The sequence below is a fragment of the Coffea eugenioides genome, chromosome 5 (genome assembly GCF_003713205.1).
Source record: "Coffea eugenioides isolate CCC68of chromosome 5, Ceug_1.0, whole genome shotgun sequence".
NCBI lineage: Eukaryota > Viridiplantae > Streptophyta > Magnoliopsida > Gentianales > Rubiaceae > Coffea > Coffea eugenioides.
Window position 1 is genome coordinate 45,348,741 of NC_040039.1, and position 17,109 is coordinate 45,365,849.

The 17,109-nt window shown below is 36.1% G+C and overlaps 2 protein-coding genes across 2 annotated transcripts; one reads left to right on the forward strand and one right to left on the reverse strand.

Annotated features, from left to right (window-relative positions):
- Positions 1-6,982: 6,982 nt before the first annotated feature.
- On the forward strand, positions 6,983-7,852 carry LOC113769865 (two-component response regulator ORR23-like). Its single transcript, XM_027314172.1, has 2 exons — positions 6,983-7,285; positions 7,445-7,852. Exons 1-2 carry the CDS (start codon positions 6,989-6,991, stop codon positions 7,550-7,552), a joined length of 405 nt encoding a protein of 134 aa, XP_027169973.1. The 5' UTR covers positions 6,983-6,988; the 3' UTR covers positions 7,553-7,852.
- Positions 7,853-14,299: 6,447 nt separating this feature from the next.
- Positions 14,300-16,534, reverse strand: LOC113772104 (cytochrome P450 CYP72A219-like). Its single transcript, XM_027316655.1, has 5 exons — positions 16,153-16,534; positions 15,802-16,019; positions 15,286-15,530; positions 14,828-15,209; positions 14,300-14,727 (listed from the first exon to the last, which is right to left on the reverse strand). The coding sequence occupies exons 1-5, from the start codon at positions 16,424-16,426 to the stop codon at positions 14,302-14,304; spliced, it is 1,545 nt and encodes a 514-aa protein (XP_027172456.1). The 5' UTR covers positions 16,427-16,534; the 3' UTR covers positions 14,300-14,301.
- Between the last annotated feature and the right edge of the window lie 575 nt (positions 16,535-17,109).

A 17,109-nucleotide genomic window follows, 5' to 3' on the forward strand; every position in this document is an offset into this window, starting at 1 on the left:
TGAGACATAGGTGGTTTCCATGTTGTGTTTTTGTTTTGTTGGTTTTCTTGTGAGATTTCTACCTTTGTTGTGTGCATATTTATAATAATGCAAGCACATAAATCTTAATAAGCAAAGCACCATCCAAACAAACATAGAAACTAGATGACCTATGCCATGACCATGGCAGATAATCTTTCTCGAGGAAAAATCCAAGCTTTGTTTTCTTTCCAAGTATGTTAAATTTATCTTTAAATATATTGATAGGTTGAAATTTTATCATTTATTGTATTATTAATTTTCCCCTATTATCTGACACGATGTGAATTAATTGTTAGATTCTACTCACTTTTAATATTTTACATTTATTTCAGAAAGTAAAATAAAAATATAATAATAAGTGCCCGTTCGACAGTCATAGTAAAAAAAGAGTTCAATCCCAGGAGCATTTTTTGAAAAGGAAAACTTTTTCCCCTTTGGATACCTGCCGAAGAAGTAGGAGGCGAAAAAACAAGCTAGACTCTCTCTATCCTAGGGGCAGCCGCAAAGTAGCAGTAGTATTTTTCAACATAATAAGTAGATAACGTGCCAAAGCTTTGGTCGTTCTGCACGTGATTTCGTCGTCCTCACGTGACCATCATATTCGTTCCTTTTTTTTTTTTGGCGCATCGCGCGGGTCAGACTCTTTCTTTTCTCTCTATTCCGTAGCAAGGTTTTCCCCTCTCTCAATTTCTCTCTCCTTTCCTCTAGGGTTACGTACATCCTCATGCTTTGTCCATTCGTTCCTCCTCCTCCTCCGCCGACACACTGTCTCCGTCTCCTCTATCAGCTCCTTTTCTTATTAATTATTAATTATTATTATTAATTATTATTTAAAGAATGTATATAAACCGGGAAGAGGCTGCCAAAACATGGTCGTCCTCCATGTGCATTGCACGTGGTTTGGGTGAGAATTTTTTTTGTTTTGATGAATATTCGTGTGTTGGAATCCAAAAGAGACTAATAGAAAGGCTCTTCTTTTGTTGTCTTGGAAGTTGGAACGAAAAAGGTTTTGCTTGTATGTATGAAAAGCATAAAAAAGCAAAGCATGCATCTGTTCGGACTCTCTGTCCAACGTGCCAAGTAACACGTTTCACCGCCTCCCCTCTCAGAAACTTTCTCAAAGTCTCTCACTTCTCAAATTTTTTTCCCCTGCTCTTCGGTTGCCCACCAGAACAGAACAGAAAAAAGGCAGATGACTCCTTTGTCTCACCCATTTCTCCTCACTTCTTCGTTAATGGTCGATTCCTCTCAAGCTCTCTATTCAAATAATAGTAAAGAGGAAACAAAGATGAAGGGGGAAGATGTTTGATTCATCTCAGTCATCTGAATCATTTTTTTCCCCAAATGTAATCATGGTAAACTTTCACCCTTTTTGCCTATGTTTAATGTCCCTGTTTTCTTTCTTTTTTTTCGGTAACATTTTCCTTCTCTGTTTTGATTCAGTCTCTCCAAATGCAGGAGCAAGAACCATTGTCCCTCTACTAAGATGTGGAAAAATCTGATATAGGTACCCAAAATATCTAGAATTTTTTCCCTTCATAAACAATTTTGTTGACAGATTTCATTTTTTGTGGGTTTTGTTGGAACTTTTTTTTCAGAAATATGTGTCCATTTATTGTTTATTTAAAGTTTGCGATTTAGGTTTGAGAATTTATTAAAAGGTAAGGTTTGTATGACCTCATTTCTTATTTTATTGCGCATATATTTTATCTATTTTTTTTTTCTTCTACTTTCTCCTGAGCTTAGAGCATTTCAAACCATTAATGAAAAATTTTAGGAGGTCTAAAAGGAAAAAAGGGAAAAATTTGAAAGGTTCTTCTCACGTGAGTTGTTTACTATTTTTAATTTCCAATGGTAAAATTCAAGCTGAACAAATAATTTATTGTTTGACAAGTAAATATGAAATGCAAAATTTTTTCTTTCCATTATGCCCTAATTACTTACTCTCTTGCAGTATGTTTTATATGTCCTTTCTTCCTAATATTTCTTTGGCACATAGCATCTCAGACCATTATTGACAAATTTTAGATAATTTCTTCTCACGTGAATTTCTACCCTATTCTTATATATCAATGGTGGAATTCAAGTTTAAAACGTAATACCTTAACCTTTCAACCAATATTTTTTCTTCAGCAAGAATAACATGCAAATGTCTCGCTGTTGGAGATCCTGTTTTCTTGGCACCTTTTTTTTCCTTTTAGATTTGTTATTAGTTTTTTTTTCCAGTGTTGTAGTTGCATGTTTGAAGATTTTGTCATGGATTACTAACATTCCTTAGTGGATGAATGGTAAGTTTTATGGAACTGAAAAGTACTTGTTATATATTTTCTTTTGATCGATAAAGAAAATAGTTAGCCATCTTTCTTTAAATTTGAGGGATTTCTCAATTTTATGTGGTGCTTTAAGGCTGTAAATTTTGGCTCTTGTGCAATATAGCAGAAGGTTACTCTATTCCCTAAGTTTGTTCTTGAGCATGGTAAATGTTCAATGCATTTTGGTTGGCTTTGCTTTAGGTGGTTTTACTCCCTAGCTCTTTGGAATGATCAAGAACAAATGGTCGTTTTTGCAAGGGGGCGAGGACCTTTTTGCTTGCATGGTGCTAGATAATTATCCCATTTACCAAGCTTTTATTGTCTCCAAACGAGGCTAGAATCATTGGAGTTCATAGTCAGCTTTCCTAATACAACCTGAGAACCTATATTGTATCCTACCCTGTTTCTTTAGCAAATGCTCTCTCTACCTCTCTCTACATCAGAGACACACACTACATTCTATTTTTTTTTTATTTCCTTCTATAGTTTCCTTTTTCTGTTTTTAAATAGACTAATAGGTCATCTGCATGGTTTTCTAAACACCATCAAATGTTCAAACATGTTAGAGATGCTACTTCGATTTTGTTGACTTGATATATGATGAATCAAGAAGCCAATTATATTTTAAGAGATGCTATGCACCTACTTAGATCAGAAGTTGTAGTGGTTTTACTGAAAAATGTTGTTCACATTTTGGTTGTTGATTATTATAGAAATTGACTACTGTCACATTGGCTAAGGTCCTAAGGATGACTTGAGACGTTGTGAAGAGGAGGATGATGATGATGTTGCTATTCAAGAAAAGGCAAGGCAGTGAGATGATTGGAAAAATGATAACCTACATCGTGTTGGCAATAAGAAGCTCAATTCTTATAGAGATTATTTTCATGTGGATGGTAATTCTTGTAATGTTAGTCTTGTATCTTATAGATAAATAGATAATTTTAACTTCAGTAGCAGTGAAAGTCTAATTATCCATTTCTTAGCTTTTATCATACATTTGTTTTAGTAAATAATAATTCAAATACAACAAACTTATTTCTTTTCTGTGAATATCAAAATTGACCTGTGTCCAGCTATTATTCAATTGTGGATTAACCCTACTAAACATCCTATAACAAAAAATATTATTCTAATTTATGACTTAGTTTTTGTTAAAAGATTAACACATTAACACACTTAAAAAATATTATGCAATTTTTTTCATATATAATATTTATAACTATTAGCCAAAACTGGGTTGGGCATAATTATGATTTTCCACCATGCGCAAGCATGGTGAACATCTGCTAGTAAGTAGATAACGTGCCAAAGCTTTGGTCGTTCTGCACGTGATTTCGTCGTCCTCACGTGACCATCATATTCGTTCCTTTTTTTTTTTTGGCGCATCGCGCGGGTCAGACTCTTTCTTTTCTCTCTATTCCGTAGCAAGGTTTTCCCCTCTCTCAATTTCTCTCTCCTTCCCTCTAGGGTTACGTACATCCTCATGCTTTGTCCATTCGTTCCTCCTCCTCCTCCGCCGACACACTGTCTCCGTCTCCTCTATCAGCTCCTTTTCTACCCAGCATCAGAGGTCCGCTTTCTTCCACTGGCCCTGGGATTCCCCTTTCGCCTCCTTCTGCTTCAAGTTCAGCCTCGTTGTTCCCTTTTTTTTATATACCATTTCTCCCCCACCGCCACACCTTCTTCCTCTCGTTTATCTCTCAACCTTTGGGAGGCCTTTCAATTCCGTAGCAAGATCCTCGCCATCATCGGCATCTCTCACTGCCTTTCCTCCCTAGATCTCCAGACCCTCCGGACCCAGACCCTCGCCCTTTATAGGCTCGACACCTCCAGATCTCCAGACCCTCCGGACCCAGACCCTCGCCCTTTATAGGCTCGACGCCTCCAGATCTCCAGACCATCCTTGCTTGGAGGAAACAGAAAGAGAACAATTAAAGCATCTTCGTTTTCCCTTTTTCCTAACCCTAAGCTGACCCGCCTTTCATCCCCGCCGCTATTACTCACACTTCCTCTCCCTTCCCTGTCCTTTTCTCTCCCTATCCCATCTTACTACGTACAGTTTACTTCTGTATTCACCGGCACCCGAATTCGAGTATAATCCTCCTCTGCCGTCCAAAACAACCTACGGGAAGTTGGATAAAGGTTTGCCTTTTTTTTTCCTCAATCGGTTTTTCATACTCTGTTGTCTTATCTTACGAGGTAATGGGTCTAGATTTGAAGCAGGTGCATCAGCGACTGTAAGATTTTTCTTGGTGGGGTCTTGTCATCAGGTGTGTAAAAGGAGAGATGGGGTTTAGTAGCTGTTTCAGTGCATTTGGTTCTTGCAAGGGATAAATAAAGCACATGTGCCATGAGGTAAGAACCAAGAATATTTCAATTTTTAGTTTAGGCTTGAATGGAGGTTTTTCCCAATTATTGCTAAATTTGAGCATGGTGATAATTTTGTTGATTGGATTTAACATTCTTGTTGAAAGTGAAATACTCTATAAGCCATTTTTGTTTTCTTGAGGGATTTGCGTGTTGTACGCATGAAAATGAGAGGTATTAATGAGTGAAAAGGGATTTGCCATGAAATTTTTTGTTACTTATCATCTGCTAAAGCAAATGTCTCCAAACTTGAACTACAAATTAGGCTGTTAATATCATGCTCAAAACTTTAACAGTTTACGAATAAGCAATTGAACCTGAATTTACGTTTCCCGATTTCCAATTTTCAACTCTAGATATTCCCCAGGCAATCACAACCTTCAAGCTTCTCATCATAACTATGCGTCCTTCGGAAACATCTGTTTTTTTTAACTTGATAAGTGGAGCCGATCCATGAATTCTTAAGGTAGCTATGTTACCCAGTTTAGAGTTGTTTGGTTCAGAAAAAGTTTAACATCAGAAAAAGCTCCAAAGTCAGGTTTCAGTTTGAGCTTAATCTAAGCGGGACATAAGTGCCTTTAGCTGCTCACAACTTAGATAACAGTTTCAGTTCAAAGATATAAGAACCTGAATTTTTTTTTGTGAGATTTATGCTGCATATTTTAGGATGGGTGTTATGGTTTTATCTGAATAGTGCATATACTAATCTACGACTCTTTTCCATGATTTTGTATATGATCACTTCTGATTCTCTGGTTTTCTATCTGCTTCTGCATGGTTAGAGCTTGCTACTAGCAATGTCAGGCTATTCTCATACAACTCTTTGAGGTCAACAACAGGACACTTTCTCTCCTCAAACTAGAATAGGAGGCAGTGGTTTTGGAGTAGTATACAGGGTATGAACAATCTTAGTTTGTGTGTTTGCATAAGTTTTACTGTTATGGCAACTTTGCTTCGGAGAGTAATATAGAGGAGAGAAATGAGGAACTAAGCTATTATGGTACCTTTACCAATATCATTCTTATGTTTGGTCCTCCTCAATTTGTTAGCTCTTCATAGACGCTCTTATCCAGTTTTTTGTACTATTATCTGCTTGCATCTCACCTTAAAATTACTTGTTAGAGAATGCAACATGGTGCAATGATATTGACATGTATGTAATTCCTTATGATCTGGTGGATTAAAACTTCTATTGGCTATTGAATAAGATGAGTAAATTTCTTATATCAAGAATTCAACAAGAATGAAATAGGCAGACCTTGATAATTGTCTACTATATGATGGTTTATATGTGTAGGTATGCATTCAAGTGTCATCGAAAATCTGGAGCTGGAAGGGACATTGTCTACCCCATTGAATTCAATTGCATTTCATCTCATATAAGTGCTGCATATACATTTATCCACAATAAAGAGATTATTGTTCAGCAGTCATTCATTGGAAGTTGGCTACTATGTCCTTTTTTTTTTTCAAGTTTTGTTAAGAAAGAAAATCAATGTTAAGATATTTCACTAGTGGAGCTATCTTTTCTTGATTTATTTTATGTTGAATGATTGAGTTGGATCTATTACAATTTTCTATTGATTGAATATCTTTAGCCTCTTCTCGTAATCTATCTCAAAACTGATTTAAATATGCAGCTATGGTACATTTGCTACTGGAGGTTGTGATGGTTATGTTAGTGTGTGGGATGGAAACAACAAAAAAAGGCTGTATCAGGTACTTTTTCGACACTGAATTTGAAATGTCTTCAACTTCATGATGACAATGCTCACTTTAGTACAAACATTTATGTTTTTTCTTTCTTTTCTTCAGTCTCATTCAACTTACAGTACTCAAAATACCCAGCAAGCCATGTTGAAGATGTTGAGGGAAAATAAGGACTGATTTGACTTAGTAATTAGGGATGTTCATATGCCTGACATGGATGGCTATAAGCTTTTGGAGCTTGTTGGACTTGACATGGACCTTCCTATCATGAGTAAGCAAACAAACTTTCTCTTCTATGTCATTCAAGAATGTTATGATTACTCCTTTCTGGAGTGCATATGGGAACAGGAAGCATGTCATTTGACTTATCTGTATTGTTTTGGCATTATTTGCTCAAATGCGTAAAGTAAAAACATTTTACTATTTTGTCTTTCAAAATATATGCATATTGAGCATTTGGGCATTATGTTATAGAAACCCTTTGATCATTCCATATGCATTTCTAATAATTCCTTGAATTCTGCCAGTGTTATCAGCAAACAGTGATCCCAAGCTTGTAATAAAAGAGGTCATGCATGGTGCATGTGACTTTGGTGAAACTTGTTCGAATTAAGGAGTTCAGGAATATTTGGCAACATGTTATCAGGAAAAAGAAGTTTGATACCAAGAAACAAGGCAAGTCTACTTATGAAGACAAGGCTGTTCAGGGAAATAAAGATGTCTGTAACGGGCATCAGAATATAGGTAACAGAGATCAGAATGGGAAACTTAATAAAAAGAGGAAGGATGAAGAAGATGAGAGTGAAGATGATGGACATGATCATGAAGATCCAGCAACACAGATCCAGCCTAACTTTGTTATTTTGTTACTGGTATGGTTTCTTTTAGACCTTATGCATCAAGAATTGCATGTTAATTATTCTATTCATCTATCTTCTATGGTCCTGTTCCACAACATCATGACATTGTTACTTTATATTCCATTATCTTGAAAGCAAGCTAATCTTTGCTTCCACAAATTTTACCTGCAGGTTGATAATATGACTATCAGGAAGAGGATTCATGTTCGCGTAGAGCATGTTCAGCCTTCTCGATGCAATGAGGAAATCAAGCATAGAACAGAAAAAATAATGAATTGAAGGCTGCAGCAAAGGCAAGAGGTGAGGTCAACAATACTAAGAGGCAACCTGAAGGCCCCAAACCAGGTTTCATGGTAGAAGGTGCAACTTTGGAGACTGTAACTCCAATTCCATAGAATGTGGTCAATGATCTCAAAGGGGGTTACTAAGTTTGTACTGTGTTGGAGTTCTCTCTGTTTGTTTATTGCTTAAACAATTGAAGACTAGAAAATCTGTTTTTCCCCTCATAGCCTTCAAATTAGTGCGGGTTTGGTATTTTTGTAATATTAGTAGAGGTATTGGCCATTTAGTTTTGTGTTTAATGAAAGTAATGTTGACAAAATGATGATGCGGTACCTGTTTCCAACAATTTTTGTTTACGTGCAATGTCAATTTTGTTGCCCCTGACTTGAGTGTGTGTTTTCTACGTGGGATATGTCGTAGCTTCTGTGGATGAGCAAGTTCTTTGATATAACAATGTGGTTTACAGAAGCGTTATTTTTGTCTTTATAGAGTATTTTCGGAAACAAAGTTCTTTATACAAATGTGGATAGTGTATATAATCTCCACAAGAAATGAGTTAATTGAATGGCTGCTTGGGTTTTCTACTAGGAAAGATAAAGGTAAGTGGGGTAGGGAGACCAAAGAAATGGCTATGATGTCGTACTTGAGACGTAGATACAATTTGTTGCCATTTCTCTTGCAAATGGTTTTCATATGCAAAACAAAGTATGGAACAGACATAACTCCATAGACTACTTGTTTAAGTATTCATTCCTTTTAGATTTTACTAATAATTGGCATACTTTTTCTGCATAAATTATAATTTTTATTACTTCATATATTTTATTTTACGTTGTATACAAAAGTGGGCAGGGCATTTTAGATTTCCATCGCGCGAAGCGCGTTTATGCCTCCTAGTAGATAGGAAATAGGATGCAGAGAAGGAGCACAACGGAAACTTAGCCTTTGACTTTTCTTTTCGTCTTTAGTTGCTTTTCTTTTTTCCGTAGGAGTAGACAAGTTGAAGACCAAAAACAAACCAATGAATCAACCTCTGTAGCTTGGGTTTTTCATCCTTATTCTATCGCAATTGAATTTACTCAATCAAGACGGTGTTGTGAATATTACTTCTGAACTCTCGCGTGGGTCTTTTGCATTGGGAATGAACTAAATTCCCTTTTCTAGTTAAAAAATAACGGATATTTTGGGTCGCCTAAAATTATGAGATCGATTTAATTTTATCTTTTCTCGTATTTATTGGTATTTGCATATTCTCCGATTGCAGTGCTTATGGTTATTTAATTAATTGATTATCTTGGATTCGGATAGTGGATTGATTTAGTAACATATTGTCAATTAGGGCATTAAATCCGTAATTGTTTAATTGCCTTGAAATAGTGACAACTGGCATGATTGGATTTGTGTCAGGAGAATACACGGGTTAATCTAAAATAACCCTGGTAGTGCGTTATTCGGTTAAAATAGGGATCATCTATTACGTAAGACAATTGGGGAATTAAATCTTATGGACATATCTAGGATTATTTCTCAATTAGAACAGTGATTAACGGGCGTACCTTAATCACCGATACAGTAAGGAGAGGTTGACTATCATTGCTTGTTTGGCAGTTATAACCTATTTATTAGTAAATAATTGGAATTGCTTGTGTATCGATGATCAATTAGGTGAACCATTGTTGAACTTATTTCTTGACTAGACCTTTAATTATTATTACCCTGATTTTAGTGAATTATCATTTAATTTTTAGTTGAGTTGCTTTAATTACCATACTTTATACAAAAACATCCCTCGTGTTACTTTGGATTTCAAAAGAGATAAATATCCCCAATTCCTAAGGATAATACCCTACTTGCCCTATTTACAATTAATAATTATTTGTGAAAAAGTCATCCCATTCGGGTATATCGGATTAAGCAAACTCTTCGGGAACAGGGTGAATCAAGTAACCCATTGCACACCTAGAGTCCCTGCTCCAGTACTTGGAATCGAGTTTTGGTTACTTTAATTGGCAATTAGATTTATTTTTCTTATTGTACAGGTATCGACAACGTGTCATATATCTAAGCCCTTTATGTTTTGAGCACTTTAATCCAAACTGTATTTTCATCCTGTCGTGGGAGCTCAGCTAAAATATGATATTTGTGAGGTGAAAAATAAATTAATAAATTAAAACCAGAATTCATGAAGTCAATTAGGTCGGTCAATGGGCCAGATTCGAGTCGAAATTAATAAATCTGGACTCGAACCCGAACCCGTCATACTGTATTAGTTCCGGATCCAACCCAAATATCTGACGGGTCTCCTAATCTTTCCCCCGGATCCGGGTCAGGCCTACCTAAAAAAAGGCCCGTCAAAAGCCTTTTTTTGCTACAACTTCAGCACCTGCAAATGCAGTTTGATTTTTATAGCATTTTGTACATATTTAGGGAGGACTTGGTGGCACACAAGCCTTTGCGAAATCAGGGGAGTTAGTTAATTTGCTGAAGAAGCAGAATCCAAACTTTTCTTGCCGAAAAATACAAATGAAAGATATTTTGCAGTAAATTACAAAGTTATTCAAAGCCAATCACAAACTTAAATCACAAATTACAAATCGAAATCACAAACCACCCACATGAGTATCCCCTGCCATTTTTTTTTGCAATGCTTACATATGGCAACAATACCAGTAGCAGTCCTAACTCTATCCATATCAAACCATACTTTAGATGTTAATTTCTTTCCCTAGGTTTCTTACATGAATCATCTTCCTTCACATTCTCCTCTTCCAAATCCAAAATGGCAACCTCATTCTCATCAGTTGTGCTACTTGGTCCTGTTGGATTACTTGGCAAAGATGACACCCTGTAATTAGTGAATAACAGAATTTATTAGATAAACATGGTACAAGTTTAAAGGCTTTTTCAGAATTTACCAAATACTGCTGTGGATATGTGGTGCCTCTCAAGTTGAGAGTCTCAACAGTCCAACTAATACATGGAGTTTATTTGAACACCTCGTGTGGCTGAAGCCCAATTAAGTTGGGTTTTTTTTCTTTTGAAAACAAATTAAGTTGGTTAAAAGCATAATTAGTATGGATCAAGCATTCGTTGTCGACCAGACCTGTTTATCTTATTTGTTTTTTGTAAAAATGAGTCGATAATAGGAAGAGTATTTTTGGATTAAAAGTTTATGGTCAAATCCAAAAATACTAATAATAATAACAGGAAGAAAGATGTAGAATTATTTAAAAAAATTTCAATTAGCCTACGAGTCAAGTGTCTTGATTAATGCAAAAAGTTCATCACATCCAAACTGTGACTAAAAAAAAAAATTGTACCCCACAAGATCGTTTTGGCCATTTTTCTCCCAATGAAAATGGAATTAAAAAGAAAGAAAAATTAAGTAAATCCTACAGTCTGGAACCAAGACACCAAGTATCTTCCACTTATAAGAATAATAGCTAATCACAGAAACCAAGTTGTCTTGAAATTTTCCCTCAATTCGTCCATTTGTTCCCAGGAATTTCATGAATTGTGAAGGAGAATCAAAACCCATCACTGAAGTTTCAATATTTAGCACAATTTAGTAGACACAAATAACAAACTGCTACTCATATTCACGGTCCTTAAATTGCAAAGTAGCTGCTGTCTTTGACCAAACTTATGAACAAACTTTTTGACCGTCTTCGACAAAGACAAAATACCAGAATGGAGGCTTTCACCTCACCATGATTTTTACAAATTCTTACGGTATTGAAAAAAAAAAAATCTGTGACTATAAGAAAGAGAGCTGGGTTGCTAGAAGCTTGGAAAAGTTGGGCTTCTTTGGAGCTGCAACCGTCAGGTGTCAGAGATGAAGAGAGCGTCGCCGGTTTCACGGCGGACTAGCGGAGGTAGAGCAAAAAAGAAAAGAGAAAAGAGAGTAAGAGGGAATAAGGGATGTGCGGCGGCGAGGTATTAGGGTTGGAAAAATTTGGGAATCAAAGAAGTAGTAATGTAGTATTGATATGATAGATTGGTATATATTTTTTAATTATTAATTAATTAAAACGAGTTCGGGTCGGATAGGGGTCGGAATGTATATCCCGTATTTGACCCGCTTTTTGTTAGATAAAATGGATCCGAATCCGGGTCCGGATCACGAATCTATATACCTATTCATACCTGGAAAATGTTGGTGGGTCTCGGGTCCAGACCATTGACAGCCCTAAAGTCAACATACAAGATGGGATAAATTATGATAAATTACTATACGAGTCCATTGTTCTAAAATTTTATCACACAATCCCTCTATTATTCCACAATATCCAATTGATGCCCCGTGACTTTGTGTAAAATTCATATTAGCCGAAAAGCAAGACCTAATAAATTACAAAGGAATGTGCATAGTTGTTTTAAATTTGAATAGCTCATTAGTCGTCTCAATGGTTTATTATTATTATTTTCTAAAATAAATTTGAAGACTAAAACTTTTAAGGAGAGTTAGATGTCTTTAAATGGAAAGTACGTGTAGAAAGATAAAAGGGAGTATTGGAGTACTGGCAAATGGCAACAAAATAGGGAACAAATCAAAATGAATTGTTATTCAAGAATCATAGAGAGTTCCAAAAACAAATTTTTTTTTGAGAACAAGCAAATTAATTAAGTTGTTACATGGTAGTCCTTTTTAAGTATAGAGCAAAACTATGGCCCTTTGAGTGGAGTGGTTTTTACCAATTTGGCTAAGCTTTGCAATTGCTATGCTTAATTTTGTTGTCGATTTCATGTGACTATTTAAAATTGGCATGCCATAAAGGCCGAAGAGTGGGAATTGCTGTATTAAAATTCTATAGTTTCGATTAAACTTTGTATTACCGTCTCAAAGTAGAGAAAATGAGCATATCACTAACAGCAAAATGAGGTTAACATATTCATTTCATTTTTTTTTTCTAATAGGGGAGGTATGGGGGTTTAAGAAGTAGCGAGGGAAAAAGGGAGAATATAACCTAAAAATTAAGGGTCTCAACCTTCAAATTTAGTCACTAAGCCAATGTCTTCTCGACGCATATTCATTTCATTTGATGATTCTATGTGGCTAGAGGTGGCAATTTGTCCCAAGTCCCAATGGGTTACCCATGCCCATGGGGACTTTGGGCGGGATGAGTACTGGAATTTGATATTGGGTTTAAAATGGGACAAATCCCAATTGTACCCATTAATTGATGGGAAATTTTGGGAAATACTTGGGTATCCATTGGGTTCAAATAGCAAGGGCTCCGTTTGGATTAGTTATTTTTGGAGGGTAGTTTTGAAATATTTTATTGTAGCAGTGTATATGAAAATTTTTCACTATAAATTTTTTTTGAAATATTTGATAAAATAATATGGATGGGATGTTTTTTGAGTTATTATCTATTACTGTAACATTGTACTTGAAAAACTTATTTTTTGAAAAAATAGCCAATCCAAATGGAGTCTTAGATTCAAAAATTATCTTTAACAATTTTTATAGTCATACCAGCGAATATAATCTAGTAGTCGTCCTAGTCATTATCTACAAGAATTTCCAGCATTTCAATCAGTTTAGACCTGTCATCCTTGGACAATGATGAGAATAAATATTCAACACCTTAAGTACTTTGGCTATCTTGATATATATTGGAATATGGATGTATATCTATCTTTTCCTTTATTTATTAATCCAATTTTTGGTGGGAATCCTGAGTATAAAGCACTTGCATGTTTATTTAATAAAACTAAAAGAAATTTAATAAATCAAAAATATTAAAATTATATAAAAAATAAAAAATGAATTAAAGGAAAAAAAAATATGTAGAAAATAGATTTGGGTATTGGGCGGGATCAATCTAAACCCATCCCAAAGTGATCCCGCCCAAATTAGTCTCAAAATATATATGGGTAAGGTTGGGCCCATACCCATATGACTCGGTTCCATCTCAAACCCAAACAAATCCCGCCCATACCGCCCATTTTGCCACCTCTATATGTGGCCTTGCGGTGGATAGTTAATCAGAGCCGGACTATGACCTTAACCCTCATTTGGAAAAAAATTTAGCTTTAATTATTTCATGTATTCAAAATTGCATTCAAGGCTGCAATCAAATTGACATCACAATTCGATCTAGGTTACGGTGCAGCCATTGCCAGTTGAATCATAGGCATATTTTGTATTTACGATATCGATTGTTATGAAAAAGAAGTCAGAATCGGCTTTGAAATTCATTCTTGATTGTTTCTAGCAGAAAAAAGAAGAATGAGAAAATATTTTGGACCCACATTAGAGCACATCTATGTCGAGTAACTACATAGTATTGCTAGCCAAGAAAAATAAAATGAAGATTTAAAACGCTACGTTAACTGCCTTGTCTTTTATTCCCCAACTATTTTGTTCTCTTAAATTGATATTTCAACAATCATTATAACATTTTAAACGATAATAACAATATATATATATAGGTAATCATATTTTTCACACATTTCCTCAGAGTTGGATTATGCAACGGTCAAACCACAATATTCTAAAAGTTTTGGTCTTAAAAGTCATTCTTCTTTTATTTGACTAATTCTTCCTGCCGGCCTACTTCTCTTCCGCCTAAAATTGCTCCCCACTTGTTCGTATTCTTCTTATGTTCTATTCCGCGACCTTTTCCATTTCCTACATTGTTAAGCCGTGGAACGAATTGCGAGCCTGCAATGTTCAAAATATCAATCTTCAAATAACTTCATAGCAAATTAAACAAAGATTGATAACAAGATTTCTTGTTTTACAGTTTCTTCAAGATCAAATGAGCTCCATACTGGGGTTGAAGAGTGAGCACAACTTGAGGAGCATGTGCATAACTCGGCGAAAGCTCCCAAGAAAAGCGCCGTAAGATCAAAGCCAGCGCCATCTTTGCTTCCAGCATAGCAAAATTTTGCCCCATGCAAGTTCGAGGTCCCCAACCAAATGGAAAGAGCGAGAGATTGCCTTTTGTAGCCTTTGAAACTCCCTCACTGAATCTTTCTGGATTAAATTCCTTCGCATCATCACCCCACAAGTCTTTGTCCTGCTGCAGCAAGACTCGGGCCACAAAGATGAACATTCCTTCTGGCAGTGACAGTTCGCCTAATTTAGTTTCTTCGGGAATCATTCGAAAAAGCATCGCTGCCGGTGGATATAGCCTTAGAACCTCGTTAAGGATCATAGTAACCTTCGAAAAATAAACGTAAACAGAACAATGATTAGTGGTGATTGGATCAACTATCAAAAAAGTGCTAAGATGGGAACATAATTTTGCAAGTTATACTTACAATTTTGAGGTGATTTAATTTACTAATATCAGGTTCATTGTTGTCAAAAACCTGTAGAACCTCATCTCTGGCACGAGCCTGCCAATCAAAATGTTGACTCAATAAAATTAATGTCCAGGCGAGCAATCCTGAGGTTGTCTCTTGTCCAGCCAAATAGAATAGCTTGCACTCCTCAATGACTTCTTCAAGGCTCATGCAGTTCTTATTTCCATGTTGTCGGATCTCATTAAAATTGGATTCCAATAAAATACGCAACAAGTCATCACTTGTAGCTTCACCTGTTTGAATTTCCTTCAGCCTTTCGTTGATATTGCCCATAACTAATGAGTTTACTTCCTTGAAAATCTTCTGCATTCTTTTGTTTCTTTCTGTTGGCACAAAACTGAATGCAAAATAGCAATAACCAAATAAGCTAAATGATACAATTACAAACTAGAAATTGAAAGACAGTACCGTACCTCCACCCTGGAAGGCAAATGGATTGCATAACTTGCTCAATATACAAAGCCTGTTCTCTTTGGAGTTCAAAGATCCTTCGCCCTTTTTCATGGTTGCTACCAAAAGCTGTTCTTGAAATTACATCACCAGTAAATGTTTGAAGATAAGGCCACACATCTAATTCAAAAGATCCTTCTGCGGGGGCAAGGTTCTCCCATTTGCTTAACATCTCATTACAACTCAGATAAAATGCTGGCACCATGTACTATATGTGAAGAATCAACAGCGCAAGTCTTCCAGCTTTTATGTTCTTCATTAATCAAAAAGTAAGAATGGAAATATTATTCAGTGAAATTTTAAAATTGGAAAGGCTGCATTTGGTTCTCTATCCGGACTAGATTGGAACCATAACTACATTTATATGATGCAATACCAAACACTAGCCAGTCCCATGTCTGATAAATAACAAGAAACGGCCAAAAGCGTGTAAGATATTGAAACAGCACCAAATTTCAGCAGAAAAAGCTAGAAACAACCTTCAATTTCTCTACATGAAATGCAGGATTCAATAATCTTCTGTGTTTGGCCCATTTTTCTGTATCCAGGCTAGCAAGTCCTAGTGCTAGAAGTTTACTGAATGGATTTGCCCGAGGCTTCTGATAAGTAAAATATTTTGCGAAGACCTCCTTTACTTGTTCAGGATCCAAGATAACCATTGCCGGCCTTGGTCCAAGCCAAAAAAAGCTATTTTTACCTACAAAATAATTTTTGATAAGCAACTTATCCACTCTTTAAAAAAAAAGATTGGGTCAACCCATATATGAAATGCATGATTGCCGAAAAACACAGCAAACCAAATAGTCTTCGGGCAAATTTGGAGAACAAACCTTTATGTTGCATTGTTTCATTGATGAAGGGCATGATTCTAGGCAAGATATCATCTGTTAAAGAAATTGGTTTGGACTTAGCCTCCTCAAGCATCCTTCCCATGTCTCTGGTGTCTCCAAACAAGAACCCGTAAGAGTTTCCCTGTAGACCTTGCCGCCTGAGGCGTTTCTCCATCTTCTTTGGTGTGATCCAAGCCCAATTCAAGAATCTCCATGCCCCGATGAGAAGAACTATGACTGATGAAGCTCCAATCGAGCTATAGAAAAATTCCATTTTCTCTGATGCGCTTCCACTCCTTCAGTCAAACTTTCTGCTGGCAGGGGGAACTTGCTAAGCGGTTAGTTATTAAGGACGGAGAACCTCAACTTTGGGACACATCATTCTGAAATCTATGCATATCCATCTGTAAAATCGGTAAAGACAAAGTAGCTATAAGTCATAATTTGTGCTAAATTTATAATTATTTTTTCCTTTGATTTTAATCAAATATTATTTTAATTGATATATTCTACTAATATTTGATATTTGGGATTAATTGCAGGAAGTGGTGAAGAAAAAGTACCGAAAATCGTCATTCCAGCAGATTTCCTATAGTTTGGCGTGCCCACGCCTAACTCCAGCTTTGACGGATTTTCGGGATGATTTGCACACGCGAAAGCTTCCAAAACTAAATAAAGCAGCGGACTACAATGCTGAAAAGCAGTGGGGCCATTTCAAAAGCTGAAGAAAGCTATCTATAATAGGATTCCTATTGTTTAGGAAAATCGGTACATTTTGAAGGAGAGAAATCAGGATGGGAATCTGTTTGTTCTCTCGGTGGGCCTGGCCTAAAAGGAAATGGATTTCCTTCATCCCTTTGAGTGGCTAAAAACGTAGAGGATTAGGAGACTTAGGGAGGCTTGTCTTTAAATTTGTTTTTACTTGGAAAAGCTGGGGGGAAGGTACGGAGGTCGGGG

Coding starts and splice junctions, on each gene's coding strand:
- LOC113769865 (XM_027314172.1), top strand. CDS start 6,989: ATGGTGCATGTGACTTTGGTGAAACTTGTTCGAATTAAGGAGTTCAGG. Junction 7,286..7,444: donor ACTTTGTTATTTTGTTACTG/GTATGGTTTCTT, acceptor TTTTACCTGCAG/GTTGATAATATGACTATCAG.
- LOC113772104 (XM_027316655.1), bottom strand. CDS start 16,426: ATGGAATTTTTCTATAGCTCGATTGGAGCTTCATCAGTCATAGTTCTT. Junction 16,020..16,152: donor TGAAACAATGCAACATAAAG/GTTTGTTCTCCA, acceptor ATTATTTTGTAG/GTAAAAATAGCTTTTTTTGG. Junction 14,728..14,827: donor AATTAAATCACCTCAAAATT/GTAAGTATAACT, acceptor TATTTTTCGAAG/GTTACTATGATCCTTAACGA.